Source organism: Haemaphysalis longicornis, unplaced genomic scaffold (genome assembly GCF_048455015.1).
Source record: "Haemaphysalis longicornis isolate Haplotype H1 unplaced genomic scaffold, Haemaphysalis longicornis Haplotype H1 scaffold_12, whole genome shotgun sequence".
In the NCBI taxonomy this organism is placed as follows: Eukaryota; Metazoa; Arthropoda; class Arachnida; order Ixodida; family Ixodidae; genus Haemaphysalis; species Haemaphysalis longicornis.
The window spans coordinates 13334321-13353912 of NW_027526225.1; the positions used below are offsets into that span (position 1 = coordinate 13334321).

At 50.6% G+C, this 19592-nt stretch overlaps 2 protein-coding genes across 3 annotated transcripts in view; one reads left to right on the plus strand and one right to left on the minus strand.

Annotated features, from left to right (window-relative positions):
- Window positions 1-19592, minus strand: part of LOC144162421 (ATP-binding cassette sub-family G member 8) — a 399408-nt gene that overhangs the window by 353418 nt on the left and 26398 nt on the right. The window contains exons 2-3 of one of the 2 annotated variants that reach the window (XM_077692940.1): window positions 16030-16893; window positions 14418-14547 (exon numbers count right to left, since the gene is read on the minus strand). In XM_077692940.1, coding sequence (XP_077549066.1) covers window positions 14418-14547; window positions 16030-16103 — 204 coding nt within the window. In that variant the 5' untranslated portion in view covers window positions 16104-16893. Of the gene's footprint in view, window positions 1-1624; window positions 1728-14417; window positions 14548-16029; window positions 16894-19592 lie in introns of those variants that run through there. The other variant, XM_077692942.1, reaches the window with a different exon arrangement.
- The window catches only part of LOC144162422 (ATP-binding cassette sub-family G member 5), a 107444-nt gene continuing 89761 nt past the window's right edge, over window positions 1910-19592 (plus strand). Inside the window, exon 1 of the mRNA XM_077692943.1 lies at window positions 1910-2468. The gene's annotated coding sequence lies outside the window, so the exon portion shown is untranslated. The remainder of the gene's footprint in view (window positions 2469-19592) is intronic.

Sequence of the window (19592 nt, forward strand, 5' to 3'; positions counted from 1 at the left end):
TCTACATGAGACGACGATTACGACGGCGACAGGAGACGCCAACAGCCCCAGCCCCGAAGGGGTTCCGCCCCTAAAGGCCCCGTGACTTCTATTTGTAGACAAGGCAGCGAAGTTGTGCGGGTCGCTATTGATTCATATATTTTAAGAACAGCGCAAGCACAAGACAAAAGAATGAAGAAGAAACGAGGATGTGTAGTGTGGACCCTATTGCGCGAAACGCGAAGTATGTATAGGAAACATGAGGACACATAGTCCACAGTTGCGAACTAGAGAACGAAAAACGCGGTAGCCACATGACCGGCATACGGTGGCTTCCCTCCCGACAGTTGTGAGAACCTCTTTCTGAGAAAAAAAAAAGACAAATGGAGCATCACGGTCGTACGAAGGATAAAGGCTGCCGCGTCCCGCACGCATTGCTAAATTTTTCCGTAATAAACCTAATGTGTTCACATTGGGGACGTCGACATTTTTATTCAATTCGGTTTCAGTGCGGACAATATGGTATTTCAAATTGTCCGCGAGGTCAAAATCCGCACTGGCCTAGAATTTGGAGAAATAAAAGCAGCATTGGAGGAACCAATCTTAAACTAAAAGCTCTGCATTATGGAGCGGGTGTACCGCACTGCACTGATGCAAAAGTCTCGTGCAAACACTGGGTAGGAGCAGGAGAAAGAACAAAGGCATCCGAATCTCGGTGCACTGCAGCTGCGCTCCGTTCGCATACTAACGAAGCCTTGAATTCCTGCGGGCAGCATCGAAATATGCGGCTGCGCGCAATTCACACGTACGTTGAAAAATGCCACCGTACAACTCGGTGATCCCGATAGAAGCGGATCTTCTTGCTTAATGAGGCGCTTACATTAACCTGTAATTCTTTTTTGCCCTTTTTTCCCCGTTTAAGCGAAGAAGACACAGGGGCACTTATCAGGATTGAAGAGGGCTGCACAGTAAGTATGAAAAATGCATGCTGAATCATGTTTTTGTAAACGCCTTCACGCGAGCTTTGAGGTAATACTAACCGTTGTTTCAAAAACACCAAGGGCTTCGTTATAGAGGCCGAATCTCCTTGGGTATCTAATGCGGTCAAGCGTGTCACTGAAATAGATACGAAATCATCGGGCGAGTGGCTTGCTTCAGCAGGAAATAGTGATCACTGATTAATCTTCACTCGCCTAATGGAACGTCACAAGGGCATAAAAGCTGCCTACTTCGTCAAGACGTAGCTCTATACGGTGCTGTTCTCTTGTGCCACTACATTTACGTGTCATGCTAGAAAACTGGTAAAAAAAGTCGTTTGCAATCACCATCGCTTAGAGGAAAGCACGCGAGAAAGTTTTATGCCGAAAAATTACGAAATGGGCTCATTGAGGGCATCCGGAACCAAGAGCGCCAGACTCAGGAAAGTTTTGCCGTAGGTAAGATTACCTCATATGCGGCCCTAAATGTCCCCAAAGATAGCTGGCATCACCTCTCGTCCCAAGATTTTTCTCTACACACTGGCGGAGAGAAGCTCCTTCGAAGGGTCACCGATGTCACACGGGGGTCGAAGACACGCCGGCGCGACGCGCTAAACTCAAGAGAAACAAAGCAGCCATTCGCGGGAATAGAGTTCAAGAAACCTCACCGGAAGTCCGGCGGTGGCAGCTACTCGAAGAGCTGAGCTCCGGTACGCTCCTCGTCGTTCCTCCCTCAGCAGAATGATCCACGTATCGCGGCTGGCCAAGGCGCGGCGTCACTTGCGAAGGCACTCATCCTGCGTTCTCTTCTTTCACCACCGAGGATCACGACACAACTGAACCGCATCCACAACAGAATGTCGCCGATGTAACGTCGCTGCGAGCCACGGGGAATCACTGCTGCAGCCTCGGCAGGTAGCTGAAGACACCGAAGAACGCGGCTGGCACACGACACTGTTGCATGCTGGCAGCTCGCAGACGACGACCGACGCCCAGTTGCTTCGCAGACGACTCACGCTTTGAAAACACGCACGGAGCAGACGACGGCAGCCGCCCCTTCGGCCCTCCCTCTCAAGATGGCGGAGGGCGTGAGCCCTCTGCGTAGCCCTCGGAACCTCGAGCGTCGGCACGCAACCGAAACCGGAAAGCTCTCCAAACAGGTTCTGCTACGTCCTCCTTCCTCGGCAAGGTCCACGTACGCTCCGGGTGAGAGTGCGCCCGGCACCCGCCAGGTAGGCGTTCGGAAAGCTTCACTCGCCTCGACGCGGGCGGACGTAACAGGGAGCCGCTCTCTTCGCAATCGACGGTCAGCTGAAGCGAGTCCCCTGGAAGCCCGCTTGCCGCCGCCGAAGCGGCCATGCTGATGAGGACAGCCTTGTAGATGGCGCAGTCGTTGCTTGTAGCTTTGGATTGACGTTTGTCCAACGCGGGACAGGGGAAGTTCCAACTCGGCCTGACCTGACGAAGAGTTCGCCAGGAAACCTCGACGCTTCGCTTCTCCTGGACGTGAGCGTGAGTACGGCGTACGATTGGCTGCGTCTGGGGGCGTGGCTGAGGAGAACTGTTTTTGTCACTTGAGTGCCCCTGCCGTCCATGCGGAGATATTACCGCTTTGACAGCTTCTTTATGCCGTTATGCGGCATAGCCGTTCCCTGTTTGCCAGGGAAATGGCAAGAATTTAGCTAGCCAAGCATTACGTACAGGGCAGATCCAGCCCAATGGAACTGATCTTTAACGTAAAACGAGTGCAGACGGATGGCTAATAGTCTATGTGGAGCGAAGTATCTGCTCGGGTGATCTTTTCCGCTGATTCTCAAGATAGTGGATGCCGATAGAACGGTTGATCGCGGTGCTCCACAACGCACTGTTTTAAAGTACTCGCTGCATTCACCCTTCTTCGCAAACATGTAGTCATATTTTGAGTTGAAATTCACAAGAATATTTTGTTCTATCGCTTTCAGTCCCGCATAGCAGCATGAGCTGGCAGCTATATAAAATTATTCTCACTACGTATGCGTGATATGGAAAAAGAAAGGAGGGTGTAGATAGAATAACGTATTTTCTTACCCAATTTCGCAATCATTTTTGTTCGTGTTTATGCGAATGAAACATCATAACACGCTGGCGTTAACACAAAAATTTCGAGCTGTAATGGGAGATTGAGTATGAAGCAGAAATGTTTTTCTATTGCCCTTCAATGTTTGTTTGTGGTCAGTTGTAAGAATCCCAGAAAACATGGAAGATTGCTGGGGCTAAATTAGCCGTCATATTTCGTGCGGCTCTCCTTCGTCAGTCGATATATTTGCACCTGTGTCAATTGCAGATCGTGCGCATGCGCGTGCAAAAGGCTGCGGGGGTGACCAAGTGCGCAGTCCTTGCGGTTTCACGAAGCCTATGCATGCATACATTTTTTTAATGGCGAAAGGGTCCCTTGTGTGAAACATCACAAGTTTCTCAGCGTAGTTATAGACAGACATTCAGTAAAATTGACAGTTGGGCTAGCTGGTGTTGATGCATCGTAAGTAGCGCTTGAAACGGGACGACAGAAGAGAAGCGCCGTCGTGTGTGTCTTCTCTTCTGTCGTCCCGTTTCAAGCGCTACTTACGATGCATAGACAGACATTTCCTGGAGCTCCCACGTATGCCCTGCGCAGAAGAGACTCTCTGCAAGAGCCCATACTCTCCACTTCATTGGCGGCGACACGTAGGGAACGCCCGCGGAATCAATGTGGCAACTACACAGCGCAATTTTCTTGGGATCCCTACGTCACAGCCTGCCTGAAATTTCTGGTACGCGCCTCACAAATGGTCAGGAGGTGCAGGCATACATGGCAGGTCCTCCGAACGTGCTTTGCCCTCACGCTGCACGTCAACAGCAGCGACCATCGTTGTGGTCCTTTGACAGCTTACGTGCCTACTGACCGACTCAGGACGGGCGTTAGGCACCTAACCCTATTGCCAGATCATCAACTTGCAGGTATGCCGTCTAATCGACCCCGTGCGCCATGCCATAATGCTACAAGCTACAGCGATGACGCCACGGCTCCCGCTTCGGTGCGCAGTGTAGTTTGGAGCGTGCCTTCATATCCTTAGCGTAATGCAGAAGCGAGATCTCCCACGACCCACGCCAGGTGTTCATACAGAATTTCGATTGGGGAAGTGGGGGGGGGTGTCGAAATCCTCCTGGGCGGGTGTTGGGTGCTGTTGGGTGTGTGTGTATAAATCCCTGGGCAGGGTACCCGCGGTTGTGGATATTGATTGATTAAACTTTATTTAAGTCGGCAGGTGGAATCATTTTCGGGTGAGGGTTGGTGGGTGTGTATAAATCACTAACCCTCACTACAGCAGCTATCTTTAATTTACCCCTACGAGCTTGAAATTCAGTGAGCGCACCACGATTTCAACCAACGGTTCTGTAACGTCATCTGATTCTCTCGTTCTCCTGGCGCTGAATTGTTGTGCAACGAATGTCTATGTCCACCAGATTCAGTTAAGCCTATCTCAGCACTGCAACGGTTACAGAACTTAAAGGAGCACTGACACGAAAATTTTATGTTACACTTTTATTGCTTTTATCGATGCTTAATGGTCTGGCCAGCCTGAAACAGCACTTCAAATACTTCAGCGCACGATAGTTAATTACATTGAACGACCTGAATATCGTTTCTTTCAAATTCCCGCGCTTTCATCCCGAACGGCGCATATGACAGAGTCCCGGTTTGACATCACCGCTTTGTGCGGACGTCACCGGCGCCCGCTTGAGAGGGTGTTGCGCCCGCTCGCCGCTCGTGGGGCCACGCATGTGAAGTGACGTCACGAGCTTTTGACGAGCGCTGTCGCGTCACTTCTTTTTCCTCTCCTGGAGTGATGTCACGCTGATGTTCATTTGCTGAGTGCCGCTCCGCGCGCTGCTCCGTCGGCGCGATAAATGAGATCCAATTTAACTATGTTCTTCGCGTCGCAGGCCGCTCATATTTCAGCCAGGGTATTCTGTTGAGTGAAGGAAGCGAGCTGTGCAATAATATTAATGCCGAAAATTGGTGTCAGTGCTCCTTTAACAAGCTCGGTTGCGTCTTCCGCACCATTGAGCAAAGCTCATGCGGAAAATGGGCGATTTTCTGCGAATCAAAGCCTGCACTTAAATCGCCTCAGCCAGCTGTTTGCCGCGGACCTCGTCAAAAGCAGCTGACCTTGTACGACCCTGCTGCCCAAGCAGATCATGACTTTGCCGCATCTGTGGCTTCCCAGTAACTCAGGCATTGTTGGCAACGATAGTGTGGACGCTGCTGCCCGTTCGGCACAATAAGGATCGCAGACCATATCCGTTCCGTTATCGAAATAGGATGCAGCTGGGACTGTCCGCAAACTTGACCAGGAGGCAGCACTGTCCAAACAGACTACCCAAGAAATCACGAGCACTTGTATTAGTGACCTTGACCCGCACCTGCAGCGTCCGCTCCATAAGACCCTCCTTAAGTCCACGATTGCAGCCGATTTGCTTCTTCTTCGTTGCAGCAACGACTTTTACTCCATCATTGTTGCTATGCGTGTGAGCGTCTTTCATTTTTTTTGGAATTGATAATCATTGTACATAACCTTGGAGGGGCGTACGCCATGACGCTTATTTCTCGTTCCGAGCAAGTGTCGCCACGATTACGGCGAAAGCTCAAGTTTTTTTTTTTTTTTTTTGGCAATTCTTGGCCAATATCCTTAAGTGGGTATGCTTGGCTTAACAAACGTGCGCCGGGGACGCTGGGCGGTCGTCGCGAGGCACGCACATACGAGCGCTAGGAGTTTTCTCGGTTTTGTTAACTGCCCGGCCGTCGCCTCAAGGCCCGCGCTCCCGATCGCGGGCTCGGCAATTGTTTGGCATTGTTAAGCGCGGACATAAAAAATTGCGATTTGCTAAACAGTTTTGCTTTTGCCCTTATAAAAGAAACCCGGGCCACCTCGACTAACGTGAAACGTGGGGAGGGGCGAAGCATGCAGTGTTTAAGTGCATCCCTGCCGCGTTGGCGTTTTTGCCCATGGAGATGAAACCGTTGGGAGGTAGCGGTATAAAGCTTTGCTGTAAAAGTCTCGTATGTTTGAAGCACGAAGCGGTTTAGCGTGAGGGTTTGGAAAAAAAAAGTGTCCCGGTGTGTTCCTTTAGTACGCGTTTTTTCCCACGGAGATGAAACGTTCTAGAGTGAGGCATTGGAAAACGAGTGTCCCGGTGTTTTAGTACCCTGAATACATGCTACTACGACGACATAAAACGCCGACAGGCCGAGCCCCCCAGGGGCTTCTTGCCTAAAAAATCCGTGGCTATTTTAGGACTTATGCATGCGGCACGGCGACGAGGCTACTTTTTAAGGAGTAGTAGAGGACGCTCAGCGTATGTTGAGAGTGTCTTGTTCCATCGCACCTTACGCAGCACCGAAGCTGCATAAGACGCAATCCTTGCTCTTCTGCTCCGGTTATTTATAGGCTCTTATGCACTTCTTAAGCCGGCACTAAGGTGATACTGAATGTGAGGCATAACAAGAAGCTTGGTGATGAGACAGAGCAGGTAGAAAGGTCTACGCTGGCTACTGGATCGGTTGAACTGAATCAACCAATGCGTTTTGGGTGCGGAGAAAGAACTTAAAGAATAATTAATTCCGAGAATAGTAGCAAATCAGGCAGGGTGGCTACATTTTTGGGCTCTCGTATGAAACATTTATTGTCCAAATAGCAAGGGCGAACTTGTTCTTTAGTTGAGCGTTACTTCGTCCTGCGGTATTGCTTTGCGACTCCATGTATGCGTGAAAAGAAGAATCGAGAGACTACAGACGTACGACCAGACTCTTCGTGCCACTCGCCGAACTCGAGAGCTTCAGACTTTCCTCGATGTTTTTCATTGTAGCTGCGCTTAGCTGACAACCCATTTGCGCATTAAAGAAGAGCTGGTTACTCATCTACTGAGATGTTCTCTGAAAATTGTGGCCGGGGGTTAATTCGAAGCTTTCACGCTCATTAATCGCGTCACTTCCTATCCAGCCGAAACTGCCAAATTAGCCACACGTTGCCAAATGCGACGTCGCAATCAGTCAAAGGACTGCATTCTTGCGGAACAGCTATCAAGAAAAATCGTCCACATTGTGGCGCCTTAACTCCGATTCTCTAATAAGAGGGACAACTATGGTGTGGTTTCTCTGGCAGGCATTCCGCTATAAACTGGGACATTGATGTTGATGAACAAAAGAGCGCTAGGGATTTCTTTTTTTTTTGTCGTTTTTGCGTTTCTTCGCGCGTGGTTCGTTAGTGCTCCCCCACCCGGTTATATCGCACTTGTTAAAAATGAGTATTGTACGGCCGAAAACACGACCCTGTGGGCACGCACCCCCACGCTGATGAGAGAGAATAACACGCGAGTGTGACCCGGGGGCCCTTTTGTAGCGTACGCTACACTGGCCGAGGTTGAGCAGTTTCACGTGGACCCTGAAGGGCTGTGCTGCGCAAGCGCGAGGAGCATTAAATTGGATTGAATTGGATTAAATTTAGTTGTACTGAATTTGGTTGAAAATCCAATCCAATTGGAGTACGGGTGTGTATAGAATTGGGTCTGCACATACTCCGGCCTGCGCATTCCATAGGAGGGACGTCATAGCAGCGGCAGACGCACTGGCGCCGGCGCGTGCCCAGCTGTGCGCCTACGTTGCGCAGTAGCCAAGTCTGGCGCTGCGCCGGAGCCGCTTGATAGCCGTTTCGCGTGGCTCCTGAAGAGCCGTGATGCGCATGCGCGAGGACCAGTGACTGGACTGGACTCGACTGGACTGGACTGGACTGGATTGTATTGTATTGTATTGTATTGTATTGGATTGGATTGGGTTGGATTGGATTGAGCTGGACTGGACTGGACTCGACTAGACTGCACTGGGCTGAACTGGATTTGATTGGATGGCTGAACCTTAGCTCAGGCTACATATATCCTGGCATAGCCGAGCTAGGCCACTGCTAATTTTTTGGACATCACGGCGGCTCTCCTGCTTGAATGCTTCTGCCGATGTAAGGGAGTGACCGTTCAAGGAGTTGGGGCTGCGCGTCATCCGCTTTCCCCCGGACAGGGAGGATGAATTCAAAGGACTGTGTTCGCGGTGTATGCGTACACACATCAGCTGTCCCATCATTTCCCGCTTTAAGATTGTAAGATACCTTAAGAATTGTGGTTGATTCCTCTGTCATAAAATCGGTAAAACACGAAAGCGAAATGTGCAGCTCAGCCTAATTTGCGGTTCGACGGCTGCGCTGTAGGTGTCCTTGGCGAGCGACGTCCTGCTGGCGGGTCGCTTCGGCAAAGGCGTACTGGCGTCATTTCCGGGACGGATATGACGTCAGTGAAATCTCGGTGTATCTCGGCGTAAAAAAAAACTTTATGTGTTAAAATATAAAACCTGAAAACGAACAACGTACAACGTACTCTTTGGTTCTAAAGGTTGCTTTCCCGCAAGACGACCCTATGTGCAGGGGTGCACCCCTTACACACCGCTTGCTTCGTTGTACTGGCGTCGGTTCCGTGACGGATTCGACGTATGCGAAATCTTCGTGTATCCGGGAATAAAACACTTTCGTAATAACAAAAAATTCCCCTTTTCGCCACAATATCGATTAATAGGTGCCGGCAGAGCGGAGCGCAAAAAAGGAGAGTTCCACTTGCCATGCTTGCCGTGACGTAGAGCACTTCCGGTTCATCGCAGCTGGTTTCGGGAAAGGAGTGGCTGGGAGGGAAGGCTTCTTCCGATACATCCCGCATTTCCGCACCTTCGCGCCTAGATTCCGGCTCGAGGGTACTGGTATCACCACGAGCTAGCCGATTTGATGAGAACAAGCGGTAGATCGCCGCGCGGAAGAACCGAAACGTGCCAAGCACGTAATCGGCTGTGGTGTCACAGAACGAGCCAATTATCCCCGTCGCAGCATAGGCCACAAGTGTCGTTGACCGCACATCCGCAGGGCAAAACTTGTGCGCGCGAAAACGCTCCCGGTCGGCAGTGTTCCTCGGGGTACTAAACGAGAGGCGCCGTTATTTCTACGTCACTCGTGATCGTTCTTCACCGTACGAAAGAGGAAATCAAACTTGGAGAGGCAGCACCGCTGTGCCAAAGTGGAAGTGGCGACGAGAAAAGCACACCGCGCTACATCCGCCCTGCCACGTGCGTGACGTCACACTTAAACTCACTCAAGATTGGTCAGCGGATAAAAGGGAGGGAAGCGCCATAGGAAGGAACCACGCGGCCGGGGAATGCGCGCCGAAGTTTACGACCAAGATGTAAATAAAGGCGGCAGTGACGCCACACTCCGTTGCCTTGTTTCCTCTTGGAAGCGGGCGAACTCAGAAGATCCTTCCTTAGCGCGGCTGAAAACCTCTGTCGCTTGCACAATCGCAGTCGAATCGCACTTTGGTTCCTCGTGTGCCCAGAGAAGATCTCGATCGAAAGGTCGCGGCCGACGTTGGGCGAACCATGCTTTACAAGGGTGTCACTTTCCCGCTTAAGAATTCACCGCACGGGGCAGTTCCGAGTTTAGGATTCATACATGCATTTCAAGTATGTGGCCTATGCAGGCTGTAGCAGCGCTAGGCACATCTCGATAAACCGCGAGAAGGGGCCATGTTCGGTCGATATTGTCCGTCCTGTTGGTTTTTCCTACTTCCTGATATAGACTCCGGGTGCCCACCGATTCGGGCCCGTCGGCCCGCACGTGGAATACACTAGCGCTCGTGTTCTTCCCTTGTTTGAGATACCGGAATAGTCTCGTGGAAACCTGCGCCGCCGTCGTGCGCGGTATGGGGTGAGCGGGCTCATATTTCGTCTTTCCCGCAGAAATCAATATCTGCCGCGATACGCTCGTCGATTTAAAACCGCGAGGGGCTCCGTGTTCTCGCGCCCCATGCATGCGCATAATTAGGCGTGCGATTCAGAATGGACGTGGCTTTACGAAACAAACATTAAAGAGACCCTGCAACCCTTTTGATAAACGCTTTCACTCTTTCCTTCGCGTCTGGAAGCACTGCGAAAGCTACAGTTATTGCCAGCACGGAGCGGCACTGCGTGATTTGCTCGTCTCACCAGATACGCCTTCCGTTTCTGCTTTGTTTTTGTGGCTTTATTTTTTGAAGTTGCCATCGAAAAGCGTTCATTGCTGCAACTGAAGGACAACCGGCCAACAGCCGCCACATGGCCTCAGTGACGTAATCCGGGCCGTCGAAGAACGTCAACACCGGGAAAGGGAGAAAAATCTTTTGAGCGAGTTTCCAAGTTATCTGATTGGCGTAGAGCAGTAATATTTCGCTGAGGTACTTTGCGACTCCCTAATCTGAGTACTGGGTGGGTTGGGTGACTACGATCTTCAAGCATTTAAGATTAAAAAAAATGTTGAAGAAAGTGTTGCAGGGTCCCTTTAATGTCCGCATGCTGCCACCTCGCTCAGGTCCCTGCCTCCCCCTTCGCACTGTTCCTCTTCAACAACGTTAGACGACCTCTTCGCGTACACTGGATCCCTGGCAATGCAGGTACCCAGTCTAAAATCACTATAGGAATACCGCAAACGCCCAACAAAAATTCGTGTCGTACGACATAAAACTTTGTTATGACAACATAAGTCCGCCCTGTTGTTATGACAAAGCCATCTGTTGTTACGACACACATTTCTGCCGTAACGACAAAGTCAATTTTCTGAACGAGAGACATTCCTGCAGTCACAATAGAACGACCGTTCACGCTACTCTTCACATGCAAACCATGAGCAACTACTGATGGAACATCAGGTCAACGACAAGACAGGTATTTGGCACGACGGAGCATCAACGTCAGGACAGGAATACGACACACCACTGAACACCAGAATCCCGACACGACAGGAAAACGAACAGGCGACAGTACGACATGCGAAAATGCGACAGAACTACAGAAGTTTTTCATGTCGTCTTTTTCGACTGGGTAGGCGTTGCAGGGAATGTACGCGCTCAGCAGTTTGCCCGCGAAACTCGCCTCTGGGCCCCCGACGACGCCCGCGACACAAATCCGTGTCTGCCGACGTTAGCATACCTTCTAAGCATCCGCCGCACGTTCCCTCCTCTGCACGCCGGGCTTACCGGTCGCGAGCAAGTAGTCATTCGGCAGGTGCACTGCAGACACCCACTCGGCTCCATTTATACCAAATCACGCCAGACACCCCTGTCCCGGTGCGCCCCCACGGGCTTATTCGCCCTACCCATGACCCCCTGGCATATGACTGTCCGCATGAACATCCACGAGCACCCAAATACACACGAAAGTGGCTGGCAGTTGCGACGAGCCTCAACAGGAACTGGCGGCCCACATAATCCGAGCCACCAGCGGCTGCCTGGACCGAGGTGGTTGATCCATCCCTACCATCTCGTAACCAATTCAGTTTCCACACATCTGCCTACGGAAACGCGTTCGACTGCATGGCGCAGTTGTGCCCGCATTTGGCGAAACTTCATATGCGCGGCTTCAGGGCTTGAAGCCGCGCGGCCGGGAAATGCGGAATGAAATATTTTTAACGCTCTTTTTTTAAGGCGAAAGATCGTCTGAATGTACGTGCCACAAGTAAATGCCCAAGCTTCTATGCGATAAGAAATGTGTGAGTGAAATATCGAAGAATATATAGTGCCCATTGGGTGAACACGGAAGTGGCGACGAGCTCTGTCAGGGTAAAAGGAGCATAAGACAGTTTCTTGATTCTTGGTTCAGGATGTCTTCCTCTTCAGTGGCCGTTATGACAAGGCGACGCAGATGGTTATGCGACGGACTGAGTGTACGAGTAGCCCGGCTCCATGGACGCGAGGCTGTTCGCCTAGGCAACCAGGGCGCCCAGTGCAGGAAGGCTCACGGGTGCACTTACCTTGTCCTTCCACTGACACCCCCCCTCCTTCCACCCCAATGCCTCCTCCTCCAGGCTTACCTTTTATACAACCCCTCCGAAATAAAACAGCCAAGAGGCCCCTTAAAGGGGTCCTAAAATACCTTCCGCCGATTCATGGATGTACATGTAACCAAATAAAACAATGTATTAGCAATCTCCTCCCGCAAGAATTTTGTTAAGGCGATGAGTATTTGCGGATAAATCGTAAATGAAAAACCGCGAATTATCATCTCGCCGCCTTTCCTCCTCCTTTCAACTTATTCTTCGCTGTTGACGGCGCGCGAGCCTTCCCTCCCATAATGCTGCGCTCCTCAGCGGTCACGTACTTCCGCTATTGCGCTCCTCAGGCTGCCGTCTGCTACGGGCAAAATTTGTTGACACCATGAATCTCGCACTCCGCTCAAGCCTGGAAAAGCGAACGAAAAATCTGGCCGCATGTGTGCGGCCGCCTGGCCTTGACCTTTCGCGGTGTACGTTGCTGCAGTTGCTATCACCGTCACGTGACTTTTTATCGGCGGCGAACTCGCAGCCGCACGGGGAGTATCGTGCGCTCGCTCCCTTTGATGCACCGCCCACTGTTTATCCAAAAAGCGCCGTATCAGATGTGTCCGCGCTGGTCCCGGGTGTTATTTTGCGGCGGTGGTAATTCCTGCCAGCGGCATGTGAAAAAAAAAACATTTTAAACCGATACAGAACCCGTGCACAAAACGCTTCAATCATGTGACCAGTTCAACTTGGGGCGACGCGTGGTGGAGAGCGGCAACGTTGGCAAAACATGCTCCGCCGCGGCTCTGAGCTTTCTAGCGCTGGAGCGAGCGCCATTTCTTTGACAATCTCAAACATCGGTTGCCTTGGCAACAAGGCACAAACCGCTCCATAAGGCAGTTACGGTTGCGTGATACCGGTTCAGCTCGGGGCCCCACCTCACGACATGTGGGCACTGCAGGCGTACCACTCACTCCCATTTGGAAGTGCGAGATTCGTTTGACATTACAGGAGGCGATGGTGTGTGTGTTGTGGACGCCTTTGTTTCGCGATGAAATTCGACGTTGTGCTTCTGCGGGTGGATAGGGCTTCCCATGGTCTGGATTATCTTTCTCGAGCGACGTACGACTCAACCTCGCATGGGGTATGTGCAGTGTGCGTGGCTAATACCAATCTCGGCGTGAGCGCCAGAGTTAAGTGACTTGCTGCTTGTCCCCGCAAAACGCGCGCGAGGTGAGTGCCGAATTTACAACGGGCAGGAGGAGGCAACCCGTCGTCTGTCAATCGCGGTTCAGACTTGCAACGCATGTTGTGACGTTGTGTTCGTTCGAAGCGCATCTCTGGATTGTTTTGAAGTTGAATAAAATATATGCGTCAAACCCGGGCATTCGGCTCAGGGCGTTCTCTGCGATTGCACGAAAGAAGTACCACGGGGCTTCAACGCTTTCTTTATGGAACGTACTCAGGTAACAGAATATCCATGTCGTGTTATGGCCGTGTTGCATTCAATAAAACTGGTTAAGCGTTTGTTTACACTTGTTTCGTTTGTCGTAAAATGTCCAAGCTCTGCGGCACTCCGCTGGCAGATCAGCCGGCGAGCCGACGCTGAGGAGACAACTCATCTCTTTGCCGGAAGTGCGTGAAAAAGCCGCCCAATAGCAGGATGTCTAGCTCATCACGAACATCTGAGAATCGATGACGTAGACATGTGAAGATGGCGGCGTCCATAAACACGAAGGGAAGGGTGAAAAAAAAGCGACAAATTTTGCAACAACAGTTTGAGCTTTCCGCTGCGCGTAAAAGAGTAATACTTGGCACAGAGGACGTTGACGACCCAATCTAACGATTGCGCTTGTTGCTCAAAACGCCTTTCAGGGCCCCTTTAAATTCAATTAAATTGAGCGAAACTGAAAGATTGGACGAAATTTAAATTGAACGAAATTTAAAGACGCCGCCGTACGAAGAACTCCCCCACTACCCTAGCCACCAACGCAGCAAACACACTGCACATCATCAACAAATATGTTTCTCCTCCCCCTTCCTCTAAATGTACATTCTGTCAACCTATCCTCCGAGCACACCGCAAACCCCCTGCGTGGGACTGTCCATATTTCTTGCAATATTGTTCAGAGCTTGGAGCTCCCGCTCGTCTCACGCCACATAAAACAACTTACACCTCAATAAGTAATTCCTACTGCATAAAGTTGACCCTTATCTAATAAAAGTGGCCTGTCCAGAGAGGTTAAGCTAAGACAAACCTCGAATTCGGATTCATCGCCCCTACAAAAGCAGACTGATTCTTCGTCTCTACGCTTCGGCCATCAGCCCTATTCTCTGATAAACGGTCTATACTGTTGTTGGCTGATTAGGGGGACGGACGGACAGCAGTCCTAAAATTTCGGTCTTCACCGAGCGCCTAAGAAAGGCTACCCTGTTTCAAATGAAGCGTGTTGGACAGCATGGCTCCAGTATTCTGCCGTAACGATTGTACTGCAACAACAGTACCGTAAAGAGAGAGAGAGAGAGAGAGACTTTTATTCTTGGTGAGGCTTAGTGAGAGCGCGCTCACCACGTACGCCGGGTCGACGTAGTCCCGTGGCTCCGAACGCACCGAGCGGTGTCCCAGTGACGATATGGTGGCGTAGTGGTGGTTGGCGGGGGGACCCAGCTGTTCTTCGTCGCCCGTGCTCACACTCATCCTGCCGAAGGAAGCACAGTGTCAGCCGAGATTAGAACAGCCTGCAGCAGCAATAAAAGTGGATCTTCGTGTCCCAAGCTGTTCCCAGCGAAACTTTTTCGGTTCCCACTAGGTTGCACACATTGACGAAAAAAAGCTGTTGTGTTCTCTCACGTAGCACGTGCATGGTCAGGGGGATTGGGCAGCGCCAGTCAAATGGTAATCAGAGTAAGCTGGACTATTTTTAGTTCTTTCTGATTTACCACATTTAATCAAAGGCGCACGCACAGACACCTTAGATTTATTTGTTCTGTGTGACGGCGATGCCTGGCGGACCGGGGACGCCTATAGGTCAGCGGAAAGTTTAAACCACCCCTCTCTTTTTAGTACTCGCTTTCGTTGAGAAGAAAGATGACAAATTGTGAACTTACATTGTGCACATTAACTCATAAAAGAAACACAAAACAAATCAACATTAATCTAGGACTCACGTAATAAGATTAGCTTTCAGCACGGAAAAAGCAATGTAACCTTCTCCATCGGCTTGGTTAATGCTTACGCCGTGGAACATAGTCCTAAATATTTTTCGCTGGAGCACTAAGGTTTCAAAACTCGAGGTCAATGCGCTCTGCGTAGGTAACGTGTATGTTCTGAAATCAATAAAAAAGTTCTAGTGAGACATTCTCATTAAGCAAAATATATCGGTATTATACTAATAGCCTGGTTCCTTGCGCGTTCCAGCAAGTATACCCTTCAGAAAGATATGTCTACCCTCCAGTAAAATAAAATAAAATTCGCAATGAATAATTCGAGGCCAGTTCCCTGTTCTGAATAATATTAGTATAGAAGGCGCCTCGCCGCTATCCTTTCTGGCGCAAGTTTGTGGTCGTTGTAGAAAAAACTTCAAACCCTCTTCGTCTAACGATAAAGCTGGTTGAATCGCGAAGAGTTCTTAAGATCGAATGGAATCAAAGTCTAATATCTTGGGACAGCGAACGCATCGTTCGCTGTCGCCTGAATTTGGACTTTGATGGTGACGATGCCCTTGATGTGTTTAACAGTGCCCACTCTGGGGGATTGTCCATGGATAACGTGTTGACTGTGCCCCTGCGATTGATGTGTCTTTGTGGAAATCCATTGTGCTAGTTTTTTTTTTTTTTTGGTGTGCTTTGGGCGTAACGATTTCTATTTGGGATTTGATTTTGAACTTTGAAGACCTTGGCTTTCGATCCGAGAGGACTTCGCGTTTCAACCATTTTTCACTTGCCGACGATCGTCATGATCGCCAGAGAAAGTCGGCTTTCAGCAGTGCGTTTTCGCATACGGTGGTCATCGTTGAGGCAGAGAAGTTACATTTTAAATAAAGATATAGAGAAGTTACATTTTAAATAAAGATATAGTCTCTCAGGTCACTCAGCCATATTTCCAGTGGAAGCGTTAGTGAACTGCGCTGTGTACGGACACTCAACTGTCAACTCAACTGTGTGTTGGCATTGACACTCACCAGTCCTGAAGCCATGTAAGCACTCGGCTGTGATCGTACTGGACGTCGGGGGCCGCCGGCGGGCGGGCAGACATGACAGATCGTCAAATCGGCGCTGGCAGATCGCGTTGTTCACAATGGCGAATTATTCGCGGCCCACGGGCCCTGGTTTATTTCTCCCTCTTTGCGTTGTTTAGCCTCCCGCTTCAGTACACCCGAAACCTAGAAGAATGGAGCTAAGCGACCCAGTTTACTAACCACGGTTGCGCAAACTTGAACTCCCCCTTCTTGAGCGTCTGCTTCAGGTCGAAAGGTAAGTTCAGATAATAGTTCTCACTGCCATAGCTTTTCTCGCGCTAAACGTTCCGTTCATGATGTTTCCGCACCGGGAACTCGTAATTCCTGCTTTTTCTGCCTCCCGATTACCCGACCTGGCGTCAGCTCGGCAACTGGCTGTCGTCCGTGCAGACGTAAACGAAGGGATTCGTTGCTGCGGAAGCTGATCTGGGCTCCTTGGCTCAGAAGTTCCTTAATAAGCTGGCTCGCTCCTCAAATCGTCTGCGCTCCTTCACGCTCTCATGTCGTCTGCTCTTTCTGCTCCCTTCTATTTATTTGTCTTCGTCGCTGCCGTCTGCGTAACGCAAAAACAGGTGATTAAAACGCCCAGGTCGGGACGCTTCTTGGCCGCCTCCTTGTCGTCGATCGCCTCAGATTTCTCCCTGTTTGTCTGCGCACTTCACTCTTTTCCGAGAACGGCTTACGAAGCTCCTATTATCGTGCGCTGCTTTGTACGCTGCCTTTTGCGCTGGCTTACTGCCGGGCTACTCAGGGCGGGAGACGGCGTCTTCGAGCGAGGATTACCGGAGCTGGGCTGACATGAAGTGCCTAAAAGACAGAGAAAGAAGCAAAGGAGGAACAAAGCGGTTTATAAAGGGTCGAAAAATAACCAAGAAACGCTTCAAATACAGGGCGAAACACGTATGAAGCAAACAGTCTAAGAACAAACACGCTTGCTCAGACATGAAAAAATTAAAGGCGTTCCACTCAATGTGAAAGCTGTCGGAAGTGCAGAGCAGTGATTCGCCATAATGGGCTGTACCGCCGTAATCCGCTTACAGCTACCACCCCATGCAATTCAAATTTCCCGCCTTCACAGTGCTCGCGCGCCCCCTGCCTGAAACTGCGCCAGCGGGAGTTCTGTTCTCTTTGTGCTTTTCTCCCCGCACGTGCCGGCGCTGCACTGGCACATTTTGCGTTTAGGCATCCTTAACCAAAGGAACGCGGGAGCTGCCGGTTAATTACGTATATTTTTCCTGAAATGTACCTATAGTTTTCTTTGCGCTAGACAACTGGAAGATGTATGGCAAGCGACACACGAGTTTTCGAACGCGTATGACTACATCAACCGCTTGGCTTTCGGAGCCTCTGGGGTACGCCGCTCTTTTCTTGAAGTGCAAAAGGCACGCCAATGTGTTCCAGACTGGTTGTCGCAAGTGGAGAAGATCACAAAAATGAAAATATTTTAGCAGTCATCACTGTATCATAGAGTGCAACAGTTATTTTATGTCTTGATTCAATTGGTTTGTTTTGTTGTTGTGTATTATGTTTGTAACAGCGCTGTTTGTCTGCAAAAAAACAACGAACAACAGCGTTATTCCGGGACGCCGCCGTGGTGCTCAATATACTTCGGTCGAGCGAGCGAGCTAGGACGACAAGGCGAGCGCCTAAAGTACTCTGCACTTAAAAGCCGAAAACCATGGGAGGAAGACGCAACTCGGCTATGACGCAACGTGCCGCGGCTATGACGCAACACAATCCAACACAATCCACTTTAATCCAATCCAATCCAAGCCAAGCCAAGCTAATCCAATTCAATCTAATCCAATCCAATCCAATGCCCTTCACGAGAGAGTGTTCGCTATCGGAGAGGAGAGGGGGTGAGTGGCGGAGAGCGCAGCTGGCACGGCAAGGAGAATGGGGGAGGGGTGGACAACGCCGACGACAACGACGACGATGCCGGAGTGACAAGGCGAGTGAATCAGATGCTCTGCATCTAAAAGATTAAGAAATATGAGATTACACACTGCCCAAAACGGAGCGTTGTTCCGTAAGATAGGGAAATGGGGAAGCAGAGGCGCACATCCCTGGCCACCTTTCCGAACACGAAGTTTGCCTCTTTTTTTTTTTTTTATTGCGATAGTATGCCAGTTGGCATAAATGCTACGTCACAGGTATAGATTAACCCCCGTTTCGCGAACAAACGCAAGGAGGGAGCGATGATGGGGTCCCCAAATCCACCGATGAAAGTCAGGTGGTCTGCCAGGGTGGAGGCCTGTGCCTCGGAGGTGTCATGTTCTCGCCGCTTCCAATGAAGGGCAAGTCCACAGCAAATGTTCAGTGTCCACATCTTCGGCAGGAGCCGTGCAAAAGTGGCAGTTCAGTGCGAACGGGGCATGGTAACGTGGTGACCACTCCCGGGTAACAGCGGGAGAGAGGGCTACACCAACACGAAGTCTTCGCAGCAAGACCTCCTCCCAGCGAGCGAGTCTGCTAGGGAGGTCCGTTCCACACGGTGGAATTAGAGCTCGGGTGGCGCGACGAAGACCTTCTTTCCTTTGGAGAAACCGTTCTGGAGTGTCTAGTTTCAGTAAAGGCAATGGTCGTGGAATGAATGCAGTGTGGCAGGCTCTTCCCAGCGGTGCAGGAGGAACCACTGTGCCAACTTGATCGATGAATGCCCCGGTTGCTAGGCAAAAATTGTGAGCGTAAATTAACCAATGTATTATTCGTAGGAAAGCTGTTGGTATACCCGATTCTAAGCCACTTCAATACCGTGAGTTTACACTTTTGATGTTGGGCAGGGATCGTACTTCTGCAAGCATGGACAAATTTCAGGTAGTACATTTCAGCGCCGTTATATAGGCTTTTAGAGAATCGGTAATGTAACTGTCGCTCTACGTTAGGGCCTTCAGATAAGATTGCCCCGCTTGCTGTGATACCTTCTTTTGTTATTATTTGTTTGCAACTCTGAGTGGCTATGCAGCGCACAAAAAGGTCGTTGCTGAAGGAATAAAAAAAAAAAAAAAAGTTCCTGCGATTTTGCAGCCGCCCCATTCCATAGGGGCGATTTCCCGTGCAAGCCGGGTGAACTTCCCAAGCGTTGTAGTCCCACACAAGGGCCGAGCGCCAGGCCGGGGAGTCGCTTGTACCTATTTTACCGGTAGGTGCCCGGCGCCACCAAGGAACACGAATTCACATGGTGCCTTCCACAGCCACGATGGACGCTCAACTCGCAACCGCCTGTGGCAGGACTAGCCGCCAGACTCTTTCACCCCCGGCAATGGCGCAACGCGGCATGATGGCCGGGGGCCCCGCCAGATGGACAAGGGTCAGGGGCCCCTCGATAGGGTAAAGGCAGCTTTCCAGACGTGAAATCCCCTTTCAAGGGTCCGCACTCGACCAGGGACGCCTGTACCCATTAAAGAAACCGGTGGGTGTCCGGCGGTACCAGGATTCGAACCCCGGACCTCCCGCATACGAGGCGAGTGCTGTACCTTTGAGCCATCGCTGCGGTCATTAAAAGT